The 26119-nt window shown below is 37.5% G+C and overlaps 1 protein-coding gene across 1 annotated transcript; it reads left to right on the forward strand.

Annotated features, from left to right (window-relative positions):
* The first annotated feature begins 6957 nt into the window (after positions 1-6957).
* sox2 (SRY-box transcription factor 2) lies at positions 6958-8282 on the forward strand. The gene has a single exon (XM_036521501.1). The coding sequence runs from the start codon at positions 7187-7189 to the stop codon at positions 8132-8134; it is 948 nt and encodes a 315-aa protein (XP_036377394.1). The 5' UTR covers positions 6958-7186; the 3' UTR covers positions 8135-8282.
* The last annotated feature ends 17837 nt before the right edge of the window (positions 8283-26119 follow it).

Here is a 26119-nt window from a genome sequence, read left to right on the forward strand (position 1 = left end):
CATTGAGAATGTGCGTTTTGGTAAGTAATGACTGTTTTTAGGGAGAAATCACCTATGATGGAATCTTTTCTATTTCAAAAACAGTTGAAGCAAGTGGGCAATATAATGCACAACTTTCAGTGAGAATATATGTATTCAGAAGAAATAAGAGGGATAGGGAAGGCCCATAGTACAATCCATCAGAAAGAACTAAGTGTCTTCACATTTCCTGGTGAATATGGAATGGCCTTCAGCTAAGATACAGAGGTCTTTAATTATTATTCCTACATGCTGGTATGCTTCTGTGATGTTATTATCTTTATTTTAATTTGATTCAGTGACTTATCTACCTTTTATCATGATGTGATAATGAAAAAAATGCCACAGCAATATTTGAAACATCTGCCATTGTGTGTATTCTTCCCTTTTATTCATTGATTTGGGTGAGTTCATGTGGAGGATCTCTCTGACAGTAACTGACAGGTTGGTTGCCCAGAGCATTTCTGATGTCTTGTTTTTCATTGATTACAGATTCAGTTACTTCCTTCATGAGTAAAATGCACAGAAAGTGTGCTGTTCTCATTAAGCTGTGGTATGTAAATGTATGAAAACACCTTGACCAATACTTTCATGGATATGGAAATTGATTTTGAGATACTGAAATAAATCTTATCTGAAATATGTTAGTATTTCTGCAATGTATGTAAAACACAAAATGAACCTTACAGGTCTAAAATATTTATATACTCTTTTTAAAGTTGCAACATTTTAAAATTCTCCTGCATCTTTAATTAAAAATCATTCTAGACACCCATTGTATTATGTATTTGACTTTGATTTTTAACTTGCATATCAAATTAATAACGTGATCTGTGGCAAAGCATATTACTAACAGTAAATCTGTTAATCCTCTTGACAATAATGCTTAAAACCGGGATACTTTTTTGCTGGGTCTTTACAGGGGAAAAGTGCTTTGAAAATTGAGTTCTGACTTGAAACATTTTCAGATTACTGTAGCTGTGCAGATAGTGCATTTTAAAATAGAGCACAGTCATATTTTTGTCACTGCACCATAATAATCCTATCACCTGATTACTGTTTTGTTGTTGTTATTAGACTTCCTCTGTATAATCTGTTCAACTCCCTCCCTTTGCTGGGTGCACCTTGCAAGCTAATTAAAGGGGCTAGTATTTTGATTGAAGTCATTATTACCTCCTCTTTGTAGCAGCACCTTGGAGATTAACAGTGAACCATGTTCCATGAAAAGACAAAGCTTTGCACTGACTGGAGTGGATTACTGTCAGTATGGAGCTATAGGAAGGTAGAAGGAAGCAGTAATTCTTATAGAAAGGTAGATAAACACAGACAACTTTCCCTGCCGAGATCTTTTGTCTCTTGCTTTTTGAGTTCCCTGTCAGAACTGATAAAGACCTCAACCCCAGCCAAATCCAAAGTGTAGGTGACATGGAGACCGAAATGTGTCTTAATGATCAGTGACATGTACAATATTTTGTTTGGATAAACTTGTATAACCTCATTGTACCTCCATAACCACTTTATTGATTACTCAATGCTTAATTAAAAAATAGCATCAACCGCAAATTGAATACTGTTACTGCAAATGGCAGTGACCCTTTTTCTGTTTGCACTTTGTGCAAGCCAAATTCAATCACCTTCCCACTCTGACACAGGATGCCAAATAAAACCCACATTAAGAATTTTAATATTGAGATTTTAATTCCACTGTTCAAACATAATCCAGACGTATACGTTTAATATTTAAAAGCTTAATTTAAACCCTTCCGATTCCCCCAAATAAAGGCATACGACAATGCATAATATCTTCATAAATCCCCTGATAATCTTAAATTGTTGGGTTGTCTGAGACAAGCTTTCTACTGTCCATTTGAGAGTGACGTTTTTCATATTTAAAGAGTATGATTTATTTTATTATGCATGAGATATCGGTGATACGGTTTTGAGGAGGGCTTATGCCTCCGGAAATCCATGATGAGGACCGTATTGTTCCTAAAAGTAGAAGTAGTAGTAGTAGTAGTAGTAGTAATTATCGTCATCATCATAATAGTAATGTTTGATCATGCTTAATCTGAATTTCATTTGACCTTGCAATGTCTTTTCTGTAAAGGGGAAAAAAATCTTTATCAAATGCCTATTCTATGGCTTCAATAAATAGAACCCATTACCTCACAGCAGCTTTTGTTGGCCCTATACAAGAGAGAACAAAATGGTTATTCAGGAGAACGCTTTAGATTTTTATTGTGGGTAGTATTCACAAAGAGCTGTGTTATTGTATTAAAAAGAACCATCTGTACCAGAAACAATGGCTTCAAATTATCTTTGAATACCCACTGAAAAAATATATTACAGTTCCTTCTCATTCCGTACGGTGGGGGATAAAGCAGACTTGGTACAACTGACTTTTTGTTGTTCTTGATGCATTCTTCGTCTTTTTAAATCGCCCCCTTTTCAGATTTGTGTAGCCATAAACGGCTTTTCTTGTTCCAGGGGTAGCGAGCTGAGGCTAGCGTTTAGCGAGGAGTCTAGGTGAGTGCACGCTGGAGTGAAAGCAATGAATCCTGGACAAGCTGGCGGAGGATTACGGAGAAAGGCATGAGAGCGTTCAGGAAGGATGCGACTTTCTCAGCCCCACGAGAAAAGGATCAAGGGCGGCTGAAGTGTGGCTCTCAAGCCGAGCGGATGTAGCATCCTTTTCTGCCAATCAATCCACGACGAGGACCGCTGCCGAACTGGCACGTAAGTATCTATGCGGGCTAGAGCAGTCCAAAAGATAGGAGTTGAAGGGACGTTCATTGCTAGTGAGTCTAGTGTAAAGTTTAGAATCATGTTTTCAGCGTGCTTCAGATGTATTTACTCCATAACCCTTGTACGTTGGGTCGAAGGATACCGCTGTAGTTCGTTAGATTACCACTCTGCTGTCGCGGAAGCAACAAATGCTCAGTTAAACCAAGATCAGCAGCCAGTGTGTTTATTTGTATTTTAACTGACACGGTAAACTAATACGTATTTTCTGTATAGTGCGTCTTTTCCGCATTTTTTAGAAAACAAGGGCAAAACGGCAACGGGAAGTTTGCGAATTGTTCCACACATGCATAGCTGTTTTTGGTATTGTAAATTTTATTTTACCTGGGACCATTAAGAGGATAAAGACTTGATTATCCCCGCCCCCGGCTACTACGGAATGCTATTGCTCCTTTTCACTTATCATCTCCAGACACACTACCATATTGTTTGTACTAATTGGTTCAAAAGGTTACAATTCAGGAAACGGAAAGCAAATGGATTTTATAACGAAGTTAGAACCGGAATCATTTTGCAGTTTTACTTTACCCCCCCCCCCCCCCCCCCCCCCCGTCTGTCATACTCTCACACTCTCACTCACTCTCTGTCCATATTTTCACCGGCACTGTCCACATATGTTGTCAACAGATTAGGGATATTTAATTTTTAACTGCAGGAGGGACACGTTACTGTTGAAACATGGTGTTAGGCGAACTGAATTTTAAATTAGATTAAAAATGAAACTGAAATTTGGTCTGAGTGACAGAAGAATGACTAACAAGCGAAAATGTTGTCGATATTTGTTCTATTTATGGTTTCATTGCGTTCGTTAGGAACGGAAAGGTTTGTTATTAAAAACATCTCAGAGCTACGGGCAAAGTAACGGGTGTTAATTTCTCATTTCTGTACTCGCTTGTGCCTCTTTACTTGCTGAGGCATAGGCTAATTACTGACTTGCCTTTTAAATTCAGGAACAGTTTATTTTGTATATGGTATTTTTTTATGTCATAGTCACAAATAAGTATAAATACAGGTATTGAAGCTATTGTAATTTCTCATGTTTTGACCAAATTAATTTATAACATAACTGGTTCATTGATTTGGAACTGTACCCATGGGGATATTTAGCACAGCTGCTTTTAAAATCAATTTAAAATGATTAAATAGAGTGTCCTCAAACTCTTGATTTATTGGGACTATTTTTTTCTCCAGTCACTGGCACGGCCCCTAGTGGACGAAATAAAAATGACAGCCCCCTCATTCTAGAGTTGAGGCTACATGCCTTTTACCTGATTGTGGTACTTCAGGCCTAATGCTGTAGTGTTCAAATGGGTGCATGTGTGTTGTCACGTATAAATACAGAACATAACAATCTCTATTAGACATTTTTGAGGTACTTATATCAAGCTGAAGTTATACGCCCATGCCTTTTAGTCTAAGGATGTTTTCTATGTATCTTTACAAATTGTGATATGCTTGGTATGGCGTTGAAAATATATTGCACCTGAGTAAAAGGAATTGCACTTTGCCAATTATGACCATAATAACAACGTGTAATATATATATATATATATATATATATATATATATATATATATATATATATATATATAACATAAAGTAAACTCGCATGTCACGCGCCTTTTAAAAGTTTAATGAGTGCAATCGTCAGGTGTTGAATTGTTGTGTTTAATAAATTTAACAAATATGGAGACGTATGCGTATGCAGTTTTTACTCTGCTTTTACTCCGCTTTGCAATTTGAAGATTATAGCTTATGTCGTACACGTACAAACTATGTTGTGACGTTAATAATAGTCATAATGTAATGCATATTTAGCACTATGCTGACTTGGTCTATACATAATTAATTTATGTTAACCCCATAACATTTAATGGGGTTGAATGAAAGTGAATGGCACAGCCCAGTCATTTGTCTGAGTAATATTTCAATAGCAATTCCAAAAAAAAAAAAAATGTCTGTTCTGTCGCATAAGTGGTTAAACAGTGTTTCCTCAAATACTGGTGGTCGTCAAAGTCCCTGCTAATTAGAAATGCTGAGAAATTCCAGTTAACAAGGGCATTCTCCAAGAGTCTGCAGGTTCCCCGCAGCTCTCCTCCATTTCCATAAGAAGATTAGTAGTGGAGGGGAACACACTCAAATGCAGATGTAGGAAAGAAGCATTTTTAACGAGCATCATAATAACCCGACGCTTGGCTTCTTCTCACCCAATTACTCAAAAGTGAAATATAACAAACAGCATTTTTGACAATTTAAATTAAATGCACCTGAACCACGTCAGTGATTCTTATGTTAAAACATATATTAGTATTATATTTGTTCTCTTGGTCGGTTTAATTTTAATTGACTGTATCTGATGGTACTGATGTTCCACTAGTGCCATCGGACGTAACACCCTTCCTTTTCAGTACTGTTTTTGGTCCATTTGAAACACACATATGGGAGCTCATAAAAAGAGGCCCGTTATTGTGAACTTGTACATATTAGCCTACAGTTTTACGTTACATCAATACCGGCGATTTCTGTTGAAAGAAAAAGAGCAAGATAAGACATGTCATCTCATTCTGTAAATCCTCTTATAGAATATAATTAAAATAAAAATGTGTATATGTGAAATGGAACCGTGACGTATTAATGCACGCCTACAATCATATGTTCATTTTAAATAAGATAAAGGAGCACAACATATTTCTGGAAAATAAAACAATTTATCTTGATTCATTAGCACCAATAGACGGCGCTGTTGGTGCATAACAATGTCGCCTCATCCAACCGCAGTCCACATCTAACCTTGTATGTATGTGTACATTCGGAGCTGTGTCTAAGGTACCAGCCCACAAACACATGACGCGTGTATGTTTACTTTATCATATCATATAATTGTACTGCTATATTGTTGATAAATGCTTTTTCAGGGAGTGAATACTCAACTGTTATTATTTTGTGATAATTAACAAATTGAAAGAACACTGCTTTGTCACCAGCAGCTGATGATTAATTTAGTTAGCCTGCATCTGTTTAAAAGTTATCATATCCACTCGCTTTGTGAGTCATTAACAATTTCAAAGCTTGCAATGGAAGTGTTAGCAAATTACCGTTGTTTTCTCTCGTATTTGTGGTCAAGTACATTTCAGCAACAAAGATCTTAACAACAGTGTGGAAGTAAATAACGAAGAGCTTTTGTTTGCACTGATGTAGTAACAACAGCTGAAACAAAACTACTTATTTGTGATGGACATGACTTCGTTTCTGCTGGCATTCAGCTTTAGCCCATTGAGGTCCTTCAGTTTTAGCAAACGGGAAACATATAAAATGACCTTTCCTCGTTTACAATACAAAGAACCCCGACCAGTATTTTTCCTCAGGTCACTAGAAAGTTTTTTTTTCTATTTATCTTCATTTAAACACGAAATGCAGTGAATAAAAACAATCTCTCTGAAATATGTACGCCATTGCGTTCCTATTATAGGTATTGTAGATATTTCTGACGCTGAACAATTTGTTATTCTTGAATTTAATGTTTTGTTTAGTGATGTACTAGTGATGTTTTGGTTATGGGTGAAGTATAACGAGAACAGAAGTTTTTATTTGAATCTCATATAGTAATGAATATGACATCCGCATGGAAAAGTAGTAAAGTAGAGATTATTAGACTAAATGAATTTGTACATTTTATACATAAATATTTCGAAAAATATTTCGATAATGGGTATTATAAAATGTTATTTTTATGAAAGAAAATCCAGAAGTAAATGCTTTTCCCAAAAGTCGAATCTCTTTGAATCCGAGGTCGTAAAATTATATTCAGTGCAAATCTACCAGCTTTATTTCATGAAATGCAAAACTTCATGAACCAATATTCTTATGATTTTGAGTAGAAAGCACTTTGACTGTGACAACCCAGCCAAATTTTCTCACTTTTAACACTTGCTATAATAATAAATATGGAGCTTCTATTGGCTGATTTAAGAGCAGCTTCTGCCTCACTGTAGCACCGCTGACCGCGAGTAACCCCGCCCCTTTATGCTAATAAAAGACACAATCCTGGCCGAGGGAACAGTCGCTCTGTGATTGGTCAGGTAAAACCCATTTATTCCCTGACAGCCCTCATCACATGAATGGTTGTCTATTAACTTGTTCAAAAAGTATCAGGAGTTGTCAAGGCTCTGCCGAAGAGGGAAAAGTAGTTTGTTGATTCTTAAAGACCAAGAGAGAAGTTTGTGGACACAACAGGACCTACTGGGTGAAGGCAGAAAGTCGTTTACTATTTCAGTAAAATTACTGAAAGCTGCAAGGTAACAACAGCAAACTACCTCTGGTTTGGACTTTTTTCTCTGGTCTAGCAGGTTACACAAAATCGGTTTTAATGTACAACATGATGGAAACCGAACTCAAACCCCCCGCACCCCAGCCAAATTCTGGGGGTACGGGGAATTCCAACTCATCTGGAAACAGCCAGAAAAACAGTCCGGACCGAGTCAAGAGACCCATGAATGCCTTCATGGTTTGGTCGAGGGGACAGCGAAGAAAAATGGCGCAGGAAAACCCCAAAATGCACAATTCGGAAATTAGCAAAAGACTCGGGGCCGAGTGGAAACTTTTATCCGAGAGCGAAAAACGACCTTTCATCGATGAAGCAAAGCGACTTCGAGCTCTCCACATGAAGGAACATCCGGATTACAAATACAGACCGAGGCGGAAAACCAAGACGCTGATGAAGAAGGACAAGTACACTCTGCCAGGTGGGCTTCTTGCGCCGGGCGGCAATGCTATGAGCGCCGGGGTGGGTGTAGGGGCTGGCTTGGGCGCGGGGGTCAATCAAAGGATGGACAGCTATGCGCATATGAATGGCTGGACCAACGGAGGCTATGGCATGATGCAGGAACAGCTTGGCTACCCGCAACACCCTGGTCTTAACGCTCATAATACGGCACAGATGCAGCCAATGCACCGTTATGACATGAGCGCACTTCAGTACAATTCTATGACCAGCTCACAGACCTACATGAACGGATCGCCCACGTACAGCATGTCATACTCTCAACAGAGTACCCCAGGAATGACTCTGGGCTCCATGGGTTCGGTGGTAAAATCTGAGTCCAGTTCAAGTCCACCCGTTGTCACCTCGTCCTCACATTCAAGGGCTGCGCCGTGTCAGACCGGAGACCTGCGGGACATGATCAGTATGTATCTACCGGGCGCTGAAGTACCCGAACAAACTGCTCAAAGCAGACTTCACATGTCCCAACATTACCAGAGCGCACCTGTCCCCGGCACAACAATTAATGGCACACTCCCATTATCGCATATGTAAATGAACTTTTATTATAGAAACTGGACTTCTCTGGACTATTTTTGTACAGAACAATTTGGGGAGGGGAAAGTTGTATAGAACTCAAGGAAAGAACACAAAACTTTTTTTTCTTTTGTTTTTTAAAGAAAAGTTCTAGAGGAACGGTAGGAGCTTTGCAAAAGTTTTTCAAAGGTGTACCAGATTTTAAAAATAGGGAGAGATAGTCTCAATCAAATGTTTTATTATTGCAATCAACTTTTGTACAGTATTTATCAAAGACACATAACAATCAATGTAATGTTTGTAAACTATAAGAAATTGTTAAATTTTATAAACAATTCTGCACAAACAAAAAACACTGAAATAGCAGAATATCTGAGTTCATAATATGGCAGAATTTGAGTTCAATTGGTTCTAATACTGCAGAAACGACATAAGTGATATGAAACAAGTAAAGGTTTCTCCTTGAAGGTAAATAGAGTACTAAACCGTTTTAATTTTGTTACAATAAACAAAAAGACCTTTATCTTACAGGTTCAGCATAATTGTTAATTTATATTTTTTGTCTCCCACTTTTCATCTGTTAGAGATATGAAGATTGTGTTCATTATTTTCTCATGGTTTGTAATATTTCTGTATATTTACTGTGCTATTTTAAGTTTTTATTTTAAAGTTTCATTTCCGTAGTTGTATTTTAAAATTTGGCCTGTATTGAAAGCAGTCGCCGACACTCCATGTATATATTTGAACTAATAACATCATTATAACAGTTACAATTTCAGCTTAAGTTTTTTTTTCAACATGCAGTTTGAAATGAATAAATTTTTGAAATTTGGATACATGAAAATTGTTCGAGTTTTGATTTTGTTTGCCATTTAAGTTCCTTGTTGTTATTGTCAACTCACTGTCAAAGTATTTGTTTTCTTATTTAATACTTAGGGCATATATTTCTGCGGCTAAATAATAATGACATAGAGAATTTCACATGCAGCTTATGTTGAGATTTTAATATATGTCATTCAATTACCTTTTGTAAATACATATATATATATATATATATATATATATATATATATATATATATATATATATATATATAATATTCTATAGCAAGTATTTGTGTTAATTGTAAAAGTGAAATATTTTAGCAGTCATATGGTACTTGGAATATCGGCGATAGAGGTCTTGCAACGCATGCACGTAAGACTGCAGTCATGTAAGTATGGGAACATCTCCCTGTAGACAAGACACTGGAGATTTAGAGTAATGAGATAAATATAAATTAATTGTTTATCGTTTCTTTACAGTGTAAAATGAGACTCAAGTTAACGACGTTTCTATTTTTTAGTGGAATCAATCTTCGCGTCTAAGGATGTGCAAGGAACCGTCTACAACTCAAAAGTTTGTTGCCTGTAAACCTTTGCTTTGAAGTGAAGAGATAGAACGCCCAAAGCGTTGAAGAATCTCATCAAGGTAGTCTTTCCTTTTATATATTTATTTTAATCATGTAGATACACAGATGTGTTGTAATATAATGTTCTCTGTTTTGTTTCGTAACTTATAACCGGTCTCAATCAAAATTTACCAATGCTCATACAATCTGAGATCTCTACAATTTGCAGAGTTTTATATCTTTAATTGGAAAGCACAGAAGACTTTGGAAACTGAAGGAAATTTCATGTTTTTTGATTTCACAGGTTTGGGCAAAAAGACGGTGATAGTTACTTGCAAATTTCTATTGTGAAATCCAATAACTGAAACATATTTGCGTCAACGTGAAAACACTTTAGGCCAACTAAGTAATGAAATGGTAAAACATTAACCAAAATGTGTTCGTGTAAAATAATGTTCATTTCGTGAGAAATGAAAAAGTAACGAATGGGGTGTGCTAATATTGATTGGATATTAGGTTTCATGAAGCTGACAAAATAATCATCAAACACGCAGAATGCTGGTTCATATGCTTTTTATGTAGTGGCTTGTAAATCAAAATGCGATTGTTTCTCAATGTAGATCAAGACTGGGCTTTAAAGAAAAAGTAACATAATAGTTGAGGAAAAGCATGGCTTCGCTGCAGTATCGTATACATTTCCACGTTAGCTCAAACATATATTAGCAGCCCTACATTGTTTTCAGTTTGTAAGCCGCGTTTCTTTTTCCAGAATTTTAACATATTTCCAGATAATTTGAAACCCCCACTGAAATGCACGAAAGTAGCGCAGTCAAACAAATATTATGCAAACACACCCAAACCACTGCAAACTAAGTCAAGGAAGCTAATAAATAGAAAAAAGCACATGTTTAGCTTCAGAGGCCTATATCTCTGTCTAACAGTTAGGCTTTATGCTCGATTGCGAATATTTTACATTCTGTGTATAAGGTAGAATTCTTTTTACGCTGGTTTATTTTTGTTTGTCAAAAATCGTTCATGTAATGAAATCCCAAACATCTAAATTTGTTTCATTATGAATTTCTAAAGCAACACTAAGTTTGTCATCTCCTCTGGTACTGTATTTAAAATGAGCCCAAGAATGAGATTATTGTTTCCCTTGTGAATTTAATAGCGTTTTAAATCTGAAGGGTGTTAAAATATTTTGCTGAACTGCAGAGGTAGATTAGCACAGTTGCTTGCCAAGGCTGGGAAGCTTCTATTACACAGCGTCTCAAGGGAGAAGAGCTCACATTAACCGCTAAATGAATATTTGACGAGGGCTCATTCCAAAGTATTATTCCTACAAACGTGTCCCTACTGGACTTTCAAAGGGTCAGGGAGCAGTGGTTCAATTAATTATTTATACAACCAGTGGAATTGGTTGTAATAGCTGAACATGTTTGATAAACTAGGAACTTTGAAGGTCGAATGCAGGTGGATTATTGTATAATATACTGAGGCTGCGATTACAATTATAATGAAGGATATTTTCTAACGTGTGTTTAGCCTGAAATCAATAAAGGGGACAATTCATTTTGCTGTTATGTTAAAGCAGTGATTAGAAAGGGGGGAAAAAACAATCCAAAAAACTTTAAAAACACACAAGCGGAACTCTTTCATTGTTAGTATTAGGCGACAGTATTTAAATGATTTGTGATAAGCTATGAAGGGGCATGAACTAATAATTACATGAGTGAATTCATTGAACTTGAAGGACTTTTGTGCTGAACTCCATCGAGGTTTTAGAACTGACAAATTCTTCACATAAAAAGACCAAGCCCCAGGGGGACCAGAAACACTGCTCATCTGTGGTGATTGGATCCTTATTTAGAACCATCACAAGACAAACAAAGCTTTCGTGTTACTGAGGTTTGCTTTCAATTGTGTGAATTTATAGCGCTCTCAGTTGCGCTCAGATTCCAGTTTTGACTGTGAGGTAGACGGTAAGGACTTGTACATATTCTGTGTGACTTGAGAGATTTCATATTGATATTTTATTAAAGGCATACGTGTGTATTGGCTTGGAAAAAAATAATTAGATCATCTGATATATTTGATATATTATTTTGTGTGATACAGGGATATATGTCAGGAGACCATGAGACTTCAGGACTGGACATAAATCTCCATCATCCATTGAGAAGGTGCTACAATTTTAAGAGGGATTTCATCAGCAACAGGTGGTAAGCCCCTGTCTTAGATTGTTTGGACAATCAAATATTTTCTTTTTTATTATTGTGTATTATTGAGAAGTTAATACATTTCGAATAGACTATAATTTTGCTTAGCATATCTACACAGAACGTGAAATTAATTGATGTCAAAGTTATTATTGTCTCTTCATTGTGTTAAAAGTAAAAGTGAGTTCACGAATTCGCTCATTTTGAGGTACAGGACATAGGATATTCTGGAAAAAGCTCACATTTAAATCCATTGAAATAGATCACCATTTGGTTTCTTGTTTTACTCAGTAAACTAATATTATCACGTTAATGTTTAAGAATGAAGTACTTTAATGTGAAATAAATCGTTGAAGTATGTTACGTGATGCTCCTTTGTTGGCGTCATTAAGTGTCCAAACATTAAATGCGCCACCACCCTTGGTAAACGCATACCATTCATATACTCTATACCATAACATCAATTAATAAGTGTGCTTTCTCACAGCCTTAGAAGTTCAAAAAACATCGTGTACAGAGAGTGGAGGCTAAGACTGAGGCATTTATTCTGTGTAGATTTCAGTACGAGGTGTTGGGAAATGAGTAGTAATTAATGTTCTGAACAAGCGAAAACTACTCCCGAGGACCTTATCATCTGCAACCAGATTTACTGTATATGCTAATTTAGAATAGTAACGTCGCTTACTGTCGGTTTATCAAGAAAAAAATCGCCAATTTCTCATAATTTAGAAAACAATTTGCATAATTTACAGAGTACACCCATTGTAGGCCTTGATTGCAACACCGAAAGTCTAGCCGTAGCATGCCGGACCTTAAACACTAAAAGTACATTTAGGCCTTTTGCCGTATTTGTTGCTTGTTAATCCATCTGAAATCAGAAGTAATTAAAATTAATGAATTTTTCATTACTTGAGATTATGATTACTACTGTTATTGTCCCCGTTGTCATCATCATTATTAAATTAATCATGATCTATTTTAATTACCAGTTAAGTTTCCATCACTTGCTTATTCATACTAGGTTAAAAGATGTTTGAATATGAGCAATGCGTTAAAATAGATTGTAACAACGCGAGAAGTAAGAGTTGAGAGTTGAGACAAAGAGTTGTCCCTGTCCCTTCGTTTATTTTTCTCTCTTTTTTGGTGAGGGGGGGTAGGCAGCATTGTGAGACGTGTTGAATTGAAAACTGTCAGAGATGTCGTCAATTTTAACAGTCTCTCATGGAGTGAATGGCAGTCGCTCCCTGATCCAGTGCAGGTGCAGGGAAGCGGGGGGATGGGGGTCTCTCTGCTCGGCCAAAATGCGCATTCTGTTCAATAGACCACACACTGTCAGCCAGCATGGCATCAGCTCTGCGATTCTCAGACTGTTTCAGCACAGGCCTGAGTGCATTTTAGTGCTTCACAAATCACCCAAGTACCGCGCTGAACTTCTCCGGTGCTCTGCTAATGTGTCCTTTTACTCCTCACTTTCATTGCGACCATCATTAAGTTTGGTATTATAATCAACGGTATAGACTCCTACCTAGATAGCGCTGGAATTGTTACGTTCTGTCTCAACAGGAACCAAGCGCTGAGAGAGAGGATGATGGCGGTGAAAACTTCTATCAGATCGTTGTTTTTGCAGAGATTGCACAGTTGATAAGAAGATTGCCTCTATCCCAAACCTAGGCCTATTTCGTTGTTTGTGAGATAATTTGTGCGGGTGAATGGACGGGTGGATAGATAGATCATCTACAGAGCTGTTCGCTTCGTCCACTATCTGTCCATCTCTCTCTGTCTATATACATACGTACATATATATATATATATATATATATATATATATATATATATATATATATATATATATATAATTGTACATCTTATTATTTTTTTCACATTAATCTCTTTTACTCACTTATTGTTCTGATAGGCTACATGTGAAATAACACCACCAAATAAAACATGCACCTACATACGTTCAAATGCTGGTATCCATAGATTGAAAGTGGGAGGCATTGTTCAAAGAACTGTGACACACACCACGTTCAGCTCTGCATTTTTTTATAATCTCCTCTAAACATTTTCTGTTAATTCTGTATTTAAGAGTGTTTCTTCAATTTCGCTTTCAAATGCAGTTTTACATGCGTTTCTTTTTAGCCGTACATTTCCGGTTTTGCTATTATTTGTCTAGTGCACGTACTAAATAGAACTCTGATAACCAGATAGCTTACAGATAAAGCTATATTTAGCAAGTGACCTTTCGTATGACTTATACCTACTTTTGTGCAGCATGAGAGTAAGGAAGTAATGTTCGAAATAACTATGTATGAAACTATGCATGAAACAGGCGTTATTGGAATCCTATTTGAATAATGTTTTGCATTTTATATTTCACTGCTTCTACACGGTGAAATATTTGCATTTTAAACATCAGTGAATAAACAATGTAACGGTGTATTTGATATTTGTTTAATGTGAAAGTAGAAGAGCAATGGTACTGATGTCGCCATCGTATATTTAAATATAAACACATTGTTTTGAAACTAATTCGAGTTAATATGTTCTTAATGGCAATATAACAGCGGATAATTGGCCCTTTTTCTGGACAACAATGTAAATCACCATCTCTTTATTATTTAATAACGTCAAACGCTTCGTTGGATTGGCTCCGACAGAGAAGACATTTTATTTCTATGCAGTGTTAAGAGGGAACAATGCAGATCTAATTGTGGAGATTTCAAAAGTTGGCCGCTGCAAGTGAACAGCGTAGATATGGAACATCCAGCAGATGCCTGAGCCATTTTCGTTGACAATACCAAAGCACACATTGGCAGTCCTGACGTGAGGGCGAATATTTGTGGCGGAGATCCTAGCAACATCCTAAATCTCAATGAAGCCAATCGTCTCTCTTTCAACGTTGCTGGAGGTTTCACCTAAGACAGTTTAGAGGCTTTAATATTTCGCTTTAAATATCATGTCCAATCTTTATCCAGTTCATTTTTCTAAAATAAAAAAAAAACCTTTAAAATCTACGGGAACTTGATTTGACGTTCGTCCTCTGTTCATACAGTTTGTTAATGTAATATAATTTTATATAAGAAACGTCAAATAGTTAGAAACTCGGAAGCGTATTATTTTCATAAGGAACTAAATGTAAATAGTTTACTCCAAACGAATCTGGTAAACTTTTGAGGTAGCCCGAATATTGGGGTTAATAGCGTTCATTAGATAGAAAAAAACAACACGCACAGCAGCTTAGCAACAGGTGTTGACTGACGGAATGCTCAGCGCGAGCTAACACATAAGACGTTTAAAATGTCAGTGTGTCGGTAAGTTAAGGAGGCGCATTTTATTGATTTTGTTATTTATTGTACGGCAGCAAAGTTTGCCTGTAAGTAACAATGGCTGAGGCACTGTAGTGTTCCTCTGGTTCCCAGCTATTGGTACGCCCCATGCTAGGAACAATATATGCTTTGATGCAGGGGTTCAGACAGCAGGGGTGTTCAAAACGATGCAGAGCAGCCTCAGTTTTAATGGACCACTTGCATAGCCAGAGAGGTAAAGGAAGGCCGGAGAGATGGAGGGGGCGGGGGGATGCGGACGTTTGTATTTCACGCAACTGTCATCACGCTATATTTATGATTCGAAGCTGTCGGAGTCCGTCGTCCTTCACGCTTCAGAATCCACTTCATAGAGTTTTACCTATTGCGGATAGGCATACAGACTTTGTACGTTTTTTGTGAAGTTCCCATTTAATTATGGGACAACCATTTCATTTATGATACATTGATCAATTCTGCATTTTATTTTTTCCTTTTAATTGAAAATTGTTTTGTATAATTCATTATTAACTGGAGCAGAGAGATGTACATGAAAAATTCATGTAGGCTATATGGGGATTTGCTAAAAGCTAAGGATACTGGTGTCCACGCGTTTCCGGGTGCAATGTTGTTGTTTTTTTCACTATCACAGTGGTAACTTTTAAAAGAGAGCTATAACCGGACAAAATATTCTCAGTTATTTAATTGTTTGATAATGGTATCTTTGCGATCCCCGAGACACATCCGTACTGATATATAGGTTTATTTAAATCTTTATAAACATTTCCTTGGATCTTTAATGCCTACGCTATCAATTACCAATATGTTTGCGACGAGTAAGCCTTCAGTTTCTACTTTTAGTTTGCTTTGGATTTGCTTCAGCTGGTTTCTCGTTTTATAGGAAAAAAATTCGGAACAGTGCACACGTCTTTCAGCGACAGGGGCAGGTGGGCAATGTTGCATCGCCATCCGGATATTAGTGTAGATGAGAATAAACCCCGTTTGATCAGTTGCTTTAAAACTTCTAAAAAACGCGTGACAGACTGTCTATGTTTTATTTTCTGTCATTGTATCCCGAGGGAACTGCTGTGTGGTTAAGACCCGCCCTGTGAAAAACAGTGGCATTTGTGTTTTGCCCGTGGGTTTCACAGCTTTCTGTGTGTGTTCCGGAACTTGTTTGGAAATACGTAGTCTCGGAAAGAACGACACGCTTTTTCTTTCTTTCCTACTAGCTAACAGTACTACAGTTTCAGACTGCTAGTAAATTAGGCGCTTTCGTATATATTTCAATTATGCCTCATATTAATAATCATTTATACCAGCGCAGTAAACATTCCCAAGTGGTGAACGCATGCATAAAAATAATGAAAAGAGTTGGAAGAAGTTCAAGTTTATTCATAGGAATACCTGTGAAGTTTTGTACTTGTGGCTTGCTACGTACTTCAACGGGTAAATCCCCAGTACACGAGAGCCTAACTTTTTCATTTCCCGGCAATTGCACAGCTCTTGAGTCTGTTATTAGCTACCCTGCTCTAGGCAGAAACACACGAACTTCACAGCAGACCTCATTGTTCTCACGATTCCTCCCAATTTCAGGCTTCACTTGTATATCCCAACTTTGTTTATTAATGACGCTATTACCATCTGGCTTGTCCTACTTTCTAAGGTATATACATGCCGAAGATAAATAGTCAGAGCTCGTATTCAGTTTTATATACATTTTTCATTTTCTGTTTCATTCTTCTGTTTTAATGGACATTCTGCGCGTGTAGAGCATGTATACTGTTGGCCTTGAGGTAGATTTATGCAAAGATTGAAAACAGCAACCATTAATGTCACGTTTGCTTAGAAACTACCTGTGGTTACGAAATGCAAACTTTCTTTAAAACTATCCCTATTATTGTCCGGGGCTTATGTATTTGTAGATCAATCCATTACTAAAACCCAAGAGTTCGTTGTCCCTTTCAGTTTAAAAAGCGATCGGCTTTTTGTGTGCTTTTAGAATAAAGGGTTTACAAAAGTTGGTCTGGTTTCTGAATGGACCGCACAAAGGCTCTTTTTATTTCCCCGGCGCGGCCCGACTTCTCTGAATGGAAGTAAGAGGAGAACTCGGCCCCGAACGCGTGGGCTTGTTTGCAGCACAACTCGCTGAATAAAACGATCAAATTGTCTTTGCATTTCTACATCGTATGTCCTATGCGTGAATAACTTCATGTGTTCCTAATACTAATATCTGATCTAAGCATTTATGCATTGTCATTTTGCTTAACAATTCAGTAAGCGTTTAAGGTAAACTATAAATTACGACAATAGAGGTCATCCTTGGATGAGACAGAAATACTGCACAATCTGTATAACACGAAATCTGCAAGGGAAGACTTAGGATCAGTAATAATGAAGCTCTTAGAAGCCTTCTAGAACATTTGATGAAACATTTACACCCGTTTTTATAAAACACATGGGTCCATTTCTTGGGTGGCAAGAACCGATCCATCCTCTGACTGCATTTTGAAGTTTTTTTTTTTTTTTTTTTTTTTTTTTAAACATTTACATATATTATTTAAAAAATAAAATATCCGCCATTCTTGTGGGCATGCCCACCATCAGACCAGTCTCAAAAGCTGACGAAAGTACAAGTATTAAAATGAAATGGGTGCACTTTTAATCATTGATCATTTAAAATGGTTGTGTTAAATATACTCAATTACACGCATGACTTCATTCCAACAGTAAATTCTATTCTCCAGCTACTGGCCTATTCTTTGACTACAGCCAGAAATGGGGACTCGATTATGTTGAATCCATACATTTGTATGGATTTCATCAGCCTAATTATTGCTCAAGTGTGGTCCATAGGTATAAAACTCTGAATGGTTCCTTTCTGCCACCCTGAGAGAGAGAGAGAGTGTTGGAATGTTAAGGGGGTCCTTTCATACTGTATCAGGGGGCCAGCTCGCGCGATTTCAAGATAAAGGTAGAAATCTTAGCATTGGTCTAAAATGCATCTTAAATTAGGCATAAATCCGCTAGTCTGAATAGATAGGCGTAGCATATACATGTACACGCATTCATCATCGACCCTATAATATGACTACATTCCCTTAAATTCTGCACAAAATGGTGTCCATAAGTCAAATTACATAATAGTTTACAATAGTATCCCAGCCTGCCCTTTTCGTCATTGTCTTCTGGTGGACTAGATTTCATGCCACAATATTGCCGACAGAAAGCTGTGTATGTACGGAAGGTCTTTCGTTTCAATTGACACCTGTTGTAAATGTTCGTGTCGTTCCCAGTTTTGCTGAAATTGTCAACGACATTTGTCTCCTCGTCCTTATTATTATTATTATTATTATTATTATTATTATTATTATTATCGTTGTTGTTGTTTTGTTGTTGTTGTTGTTCTTGCTGTTGTTGCTGTTGTTGTTGATGATGATGATGATGATGATGATGTTAAATAGTTGTAAGACTTAAAGGAAAATGGACAACGGCTCCTGAGTTGCACCTGTGCGGGTTAGTGAAATATAGGGCAGGAAGACACAACAGGGTTAGAGTATGGCAATCAGTACGCGACTCGGTCATTGCATTTGATTGTAAATAAGGGGAGTTCACACGCCGATCGAGTGACTGAGGAGAACAAGCGAGCCATTTTAATCAGGTGGCTATCTACCCATCGTAGAGATCAGAGCTCTATCACTGCTGAGCTCGTCATTGTGTCCCTGCCGTGAAATGACAGCTCCCTCAGAAAAGAGAATCTATTCGCGGGATGAGATTTCACTGTCTCTGCGCTAAAACACCTCCATTACCATACGCAGTAAAACGATTCCAGTCCACATGTCCACTTCCAGTTGGCGTCGCTTCGACAGTACCTCACACTCAACCAAGAAACAATAAGTTTTACTGGGATTCGTACGAGTTGATTGACTTTAGAATACTGAAGAATCAAAGTCATACCATTTGAATTAAAATTCTACTCCGAGTAATTGTTTTGATAGTGATTCTTTCGGAACAAAATGTATTAGGCCTATAGGTTTATATGCCATAGTTTTAGGAGAAAAAAAAAGCATCAACGTTATTATTTCCTGATTAAATATGATGGTTACTTTAACGCCTGTATAATTTTTATGTCTCACTTCAGCGTAAAAAGTTCGCAACTCTTTCCATATTCTAGAAAATCTTTGACAGACAAACTGTAAGTATCAGACGAAACAAAGCGTGCGTACGTAAAACCGCGGAGTTGGCATGGCGCCATGTCAAGTTATCATTCCCGGGAGAAGATGAAGCGGATCCGTGACAGCTGGAACTCTCGTATCGATTATGTGACAGTGTGGGTCTTTTACGGTGTTGTGCATGAGGAAATGGACATCAAACACTAGAGCACCTTCACACACACACACACACACACACACACACACACACACACACAACCCCCAAACATAACACCACGCCACAGCTCGAGGGCCATGGAGTTCAAAGAGTATTCACTGTGTGGAAATTGTTATAATTTAGCTTTAACGTAATGGAGTGAAGTAAAGGTTTTAATTTTATAGGCTTTCCATCAACAGCTGTTTGATCAAGTGTTGCGCTGATATCGAATACCACTACACACCAAGTGGACTCCCGAATAAAAGCTGAAGGGGATATATATGACGTCTTTTGCTGATTCTCGAAAAAATAGGAACGAACAACATATAGACAGACAAGGAGACATTAAGACGACGTGGTAAATCACGATTCTTCAGACATCTGGGTTTTTATTTTTCCTTCGATCAAAGTTTCTTGACATGACGACAGCACTTGCAAACAAAAGATTTGAAATAGAAGCCTATTGTTATTGATTATTTGTCATCTTGCATTAGTTACAATAATTAGTTACAGTAATTTGCTTCTTAAAAATGTTCGCTGGGCCGCTTGAGGTTTTTGATTAAGATACTTCACGGCATTTCAGAATGGGATTACCTACTGTCCTACTTGAAGAAAACCATTGTGATAGGTATTGTACAATAACGTATAGGGGACATACGTCTAGTCTACAGAATAGTCCTGAGGCGTATTTCATAGACAACTAATCAATACAACTGTACTTAGTCTTATTCTGTCGGGAGGCTTCATTGTTACATTTAACTGAAATTTCACTCACTGTTACCTACTGGTGTGTCTGTTGAATCGGACACAGTTCTACTGCAGTTAGAACACATATGAAAACTACAGATCAACAGCAATAGCCTATTGAAGACACAACCTATCTCCAAACTAAAAGAAGAGAAAAAGGTGAATGGGGGCTATACTTGTTAATTTATTTGTGTTTTTATTTATTTTGATATGTTACTGACATGCTTATAGAACTGCTATACACAGCAGACCTTTAAATATCCCGATTTCTTGGCTTGGGACAGAGGAGTTTCAGGGATTTCTAAAGCATTCCGGTCTTCACTGAGAGACTAAACATTAAAGACATTAAAGATTCGTTCATCAACAACAAATGGCTTCTTCAGACTTCTTTCAGGCACAGCTATCAGGAACAGAGAGATTCAAACTGAGCAAACATTTCAAAGTAAAGGGTTGAAATGAAACATACTGCCCTTCAGGGACCCAAAAACAGATCATACAGGGAATGTATAGAGGTGAGCTGAACTGATCAAGAAAACCATTTGGTGTGCGTTTTATTGTGGTTTAATTATAAAGGTCAATATTTGTACCCTTTTCTGCTATGGAAAACTTTTCTCATTGTTTTGATCCCCATTTAAAGTCCTGTCAAGGCTTTTGAGGAAGTTTTGTTCTAAAGCAGAGACACCAGTAATCACTCAAATCATGAAATTGCAAAAAGGTTTAGGAAGCCAAATACCTTTCTATGTTATAATTAAGCAATATATTCATTGAAATGTTTTCTCTACACAATAAAAGCTGAAACCTTCAACAGCCAAGTCAGACTCAACTACATGGACAACAACAGGAGAAAATGCAGGCTTTTAAAATGAAAAGTATTATAACCTGTCAAAGACTTCCCTTCATTTACAAATTCATATTTTCTTGTTATTTCATAATTTCCATTCCTCATTTAATGATGAAGTTTTCCTCAACATTGGTAGAGGTCATTTAACATAATGTGCACAAAGAGCAGTGTTTTTCCTACAGAGAAGTGTGCATACCTCATTAAATTAATGTAAACTTTTTTATCTGTAAAAATCTAAAATATCATGCGTTTGTATTTCAAACAAGGACATTTATATTGGGATATTCAGGAAAAGAGAGATGCAACATTTGCATTTTTACTTAATAGATTATGAAGATTTTGCTCCCCTTTTTTCAGTAAGTAGGATAAGCTTGGGGTGCCTAGTCACCGTGGTAACTGCCAGAACAATTCAGTTGAAGTCTGAAGAGGTCAGCGTGCAGGGTCAACAACTCCGGCCTCTGCCTGTGCCAACTTCTGTTCGGCCCGGGACTGCTGTGGGAGTGTTAGCCCCAGCCTAGCCCTGGGTGGTAGACCATTCCAACTCTGATATAAATTTTTTGAGTCAGTTCGCGGCCTGGGCTCTCCAGGTGGCCTGTGAAATCGATTTTAACCCTGTGACCCTGTCTAGCAGAGGCATGGTTGACAACCTGGGTGAGGATTTAGCAGGCAATGACAGATTTGCACTGAGTGCGGTGAGGGGGCCCATGCAAACAGTTCTTCAGAGATGGGTGTGTTCTAGAAGTGGTCATTAAAAGCTTATTAAAAGTTTTCAATGGCAAGGAAGCGAGTTAGTGAATGTGTGTGCAGTGCTGGAACTGTGGTTCTCAGAGTATTAATCACTTCAGAAGCATGTCTTTAGGTTGCACAGCATGTCATTTAAGAGAGGCTGTGTGCTCAGAGATTTATGATTTGAAATGTTTAACATTTTAATTTTAAATTCTAAAGCACAAGTAAATAGGTTTTATTCAATTTAGTGTGGGGTTTTCATGGTATGTTAAGTTCTTCAAATTCAAATTGCATGACACTCCAACCTTTGCAATTGACAAATTAAGATTTTTACTTTACTCGTTGAATGTCACATACTTAAGTATGATGTAAAAATCTTCTGTGTTTAGCTTACTCAGATCAAATTAGACAGTTGTTGAACCATTTCCTTTGAAACTACATGATTTCAACTGAGAAGGGAAACAATTCTGAGATTTATCAAAGAGGGAATTGTGTAACCATGGAGTGTGTGATCCAACACACTGTGGACATGGCAGGGTTGTCATCGATGCTGGAGTTGTCAGACAAAGGCTGACATAATAGGTGGGGAGAGCCCTCTAAATTACATATACTACTGCTCAGTCAAGCTGAGGGACACTAATTCACAAAATACAGTCGCATATTCTGCTTCGTTCTTGTTGAAGAAATATTTCAGCAACATCGTAGCCACTCTAGTTGAAATCTTGTGCCAAAATTACAACTGAATGATAGGTGTGTGTCAGTGCCGATGTATGAGATCGAGAAAGATGAGAACAGTGATGTTCTGTGGTAAACCTGGACACACTGCAAACTTAAGTGTGGAATCCTCTTTCCCCTTTTACACAGGGGACTGATCTTATCAACATGACTGTGTTTTCCCTTACACAGAAAACATCTAACTGTTAAACTGTCATCCAATTTTATTATCATGGAAGAAATTTTGTTTCCTGAACAACTCTTTAAAAGTTGCAAAATGAGAATTACAGTTTATCAGTGGGTAAGAACATATTTAACAGCTTACACATTAGTTTCAATGTTTTTTTTTTTTTTTTTTTGAGGGGCTCTTGCTTATGAATACTCACTGTCATTGTCAATGAGCAAATGATATGGATTTTAATGGTCTAATGCATATCATTCACAAATCAATTATTCCTTTGGGCATGGTGTTAGCATCTTATAAGTGCTCTTGTCATATGTTTTCCCCTCTCTTTCTTTTCTCTTTTTCTCAGAAACAAGCAAGCCAGAATTTGTACTGTGGAGCAATCAGGTATGCCTTATCCCTGATCTCCTACTTCTACATATTTAGCTACAGGTTTTATGGTAACAATCAGGCGAACGTGCATGCACTTTACACCAAAAACTTATCCACTGTCTGTTTTAAATCCGTCTTGCCAAGCTTTTGAATCTGCTTATCTTAACAGAACCTAACTAATGTTGCCTTTTTGTTTCATGGTACAAAAAGACTGGAATTTTAGTGAGAAGCAGAATAGCCACTCATTTGATCTCTTCTCCAAGATTTAGACAGTGAGGCACACCAAGCCTTGTGCATTCCCATGATGCTGCTCTTCTCACTGCTGCTGTTAAATGACAGGACAGCTCTGTCACACTGTGTGTGGAGTGAGGATACAGTTCTATTCTGTGTCCGGTGCTGGAGGTGCTTACGGCTGTGCAGATATGTGTCGACCTGTTCAATGATTTAAAATAAACACGGTGAGTCATGTCAAGCAAGTGTGAAGAAAGGGTAATGATTAGTTTCTTATTTCAATCTGCTATCTCCTCAGTTCTGGATGTGCCCTGTGGGTACAGCAGGAGTGGCTGTGCACTGTGGACGTTCAGTTTGTCAGTTTGGTGTCCTATTTGATCTAAGACCCTTTTGTCCTAATTAATATGTATATGAAACTGTAGAGCACATGCTGTCTTTGGCTATGCAAGTCAGAGCGAAATAAACTTTTACTGGAAAAGAGGGTATTTGTGTCACGTCACATTTTCTTCCTGTCTGTTGTTTTGTTAGCATTGTAAAAAACTTAAAGCTATAACTGTTGAACTGTTTAGAAAAGAAAACAATAGTGAATTAGAAATATGATTTCTTGCAAATCGGTAGTATTATCTACATTCACACTGTTACATCCTACGTCCTTTTATCATCATTACCTGTTGTAGTATCAAATGGAGGAGTATACAGAAAGTGCATTATGGTCATCTTTACCTTGATGCATTAATGTGCCATAGCAGAGAAAGAGTTAAAGCTTATATGAGGCTCAAAGACATAATGAGAACAATTGTAACAGCAAAATGCAAGACATGACTTGGAGCACTAACAGATTTTAGTACTTTGTGGGTCAGGCATCGCTCGTCAATTTAATTGACTGATGCTCTCTTGTGGGCATTCGGGGACAAATGAGAGAGGTACATATCTGCTGGGTGGTACTTCACATGATTGTATTTGTATTAGTGTGACCGTCCCCCCACTCTGCCCATCCACACACATACACGCACAGACAGTGCGCTCTTGAAGAAGGATGGCTGCAGTGATAGACTGTGTTCTTGTACACTATGTATCTCAATAGACCCTGCAGGGCTGCATCTGCTGTGTGGAGGCTAATACACCCACTCATAACACAAAGCCATGTGTGGCCACGAGAGTCTGTGGAGTCACACTCTTCTGCGGCTCCAGAGAGGGGAATGGTAGTCTCCAGTGCTGCCCAAATTGACCAAGAACCCATTCTAACAGCCCAGGGGTGAATAGAGACACATTTCAATGTCTGTTTGGTGCAAGTGGATGTATAACAATGTGTGTTTGTTTGGCAGTTGAACTTTGTCATAAAGCACTGAGGGAAGAATGCATAAAGGTCCACTGTGACCTTTGGTTTTACAGTACACCATGCTGATTTTATCCTCTTTCCAGCATGTTTTTCCTTCACCTCTGTTGACCTTACTGCACTGTGTTTACTATATGTCTTTGGCAGGCTCTGAACACGCATTTGTAGAGCAGAGAAAGAGAAAAACATTGAACAGCACTCATGATAATAACCATGTTTCCATACAAATATGTGTCAGGCATTGAGTAAAAGTATATACCGGCAGATTGCCACTGAAATATATTAGTTTCATTTGACGTATGCGTCCAAGTAACAGATTCACCTACATGCAGTGTACCAGTTACACTGAACAACAGCAATGTAGCTGGGCTGAGCAAATAAATTATATGTAAGAATCTACGTAATATTATTAGGAGGGCAATGGTGCGTAGGCACCCTACTGGTTTTGTTCTGACTTTTATAATTATTATTGAGAAAAAGAGCTGCTGATACTGTCAAGAGGTCAGCCACCATTTTGGATTTATTAAAATTTAATAAATACATAAAATATTTATTATTTCATATCTAAATGATTTTTTTGTTGTAAAATACACACGTGTCAAAACTGGAAATGTGTTTCTCTTATTGCAGGGATTGACCTCATGAGGTCCACCGTATTGAATTTAATGCCATTTTTATTTTTGGAAAACTTAAATGACAACTCCTGTAACATTTGACTAATTGACATGGAAGTTTGACTAAATTGTTCTTTGGACTCTTCTTTTTAAAAATCGTCAAAACAACATTGGTAGGTGAAGTATCATTACCACCAGCTAATAATTTTGTACATACATAGGACGGCAGTGTAGCATAGTGGTGAAGAGCAGGGCTTTTAACCAAAGGGTTGCTGGTTTATTTCTCTGCTGTGGCACTGCTGCTGTACCCATAACCCACAATTGTATCAATAAATATCCATCTGTTTAAATGAACAACATGTAAAAATTGTAACCCATGTAAGTCGCTCTAGAGAAGAGAGTCTGCAAAATGACGTTAATGTAATGTAATGTAACATAGCATGCAAATAAAGCCTAATGTTATACTTGTTGGATCTACACATGTTCTTTCCATAATATACAAAGATACCCCAAAAGTTAAAATAAAACATTCCTGCCATGAGCTGTTGAATTTTAGCCAGCTTTTGCAGTTATTTCCAATCTTACATGAACATTCAAATGACATCTCCTAGATCAGCGTTTTTCAAACCTCTCCTGGAGGACCCCTTGTCCTGCATGTTTTAGATCTCTCCCTGCTCCAACACAGCTGCTTCAAATGATCAACTCGTTATGAACTCCTGAAGCTGCTTAATAACAAACTGACCATTTAAATCAGCTGTGTTGGAGCAGGGAGAGTTCTAAAACATGCAGGACAAGGGGTCCTCCAGGAGAGGTTTGAGAAACGCTGTCCTAGATCACTTGACTGTTGGACTCAAGGTGTTGTTTGGACCCTACCCTATACAAAACGTAAAAAGTAAGGTGACACATCAAAAGTCATGATTGTCACTGGCTAATCCAAGTACAATGTGTTTATGTGT

The sequence above is a fragment of the Megalops cyprinoides genome, chromosome 2, assembly GCF_013368585.1.
Source record: "Megalops cyprinoides isolate fMegCyp1 chromosome 2, fMegCyp1.pri, whole genome shotgun sequence".
Classification (NCBI taxonomy): domain Eukaryota; kingdom Metazoa; phylum Chordata; class Actinopteri; order Elopiformes; family Megalopidae; genus Megalops; species Megalops cyprinoides.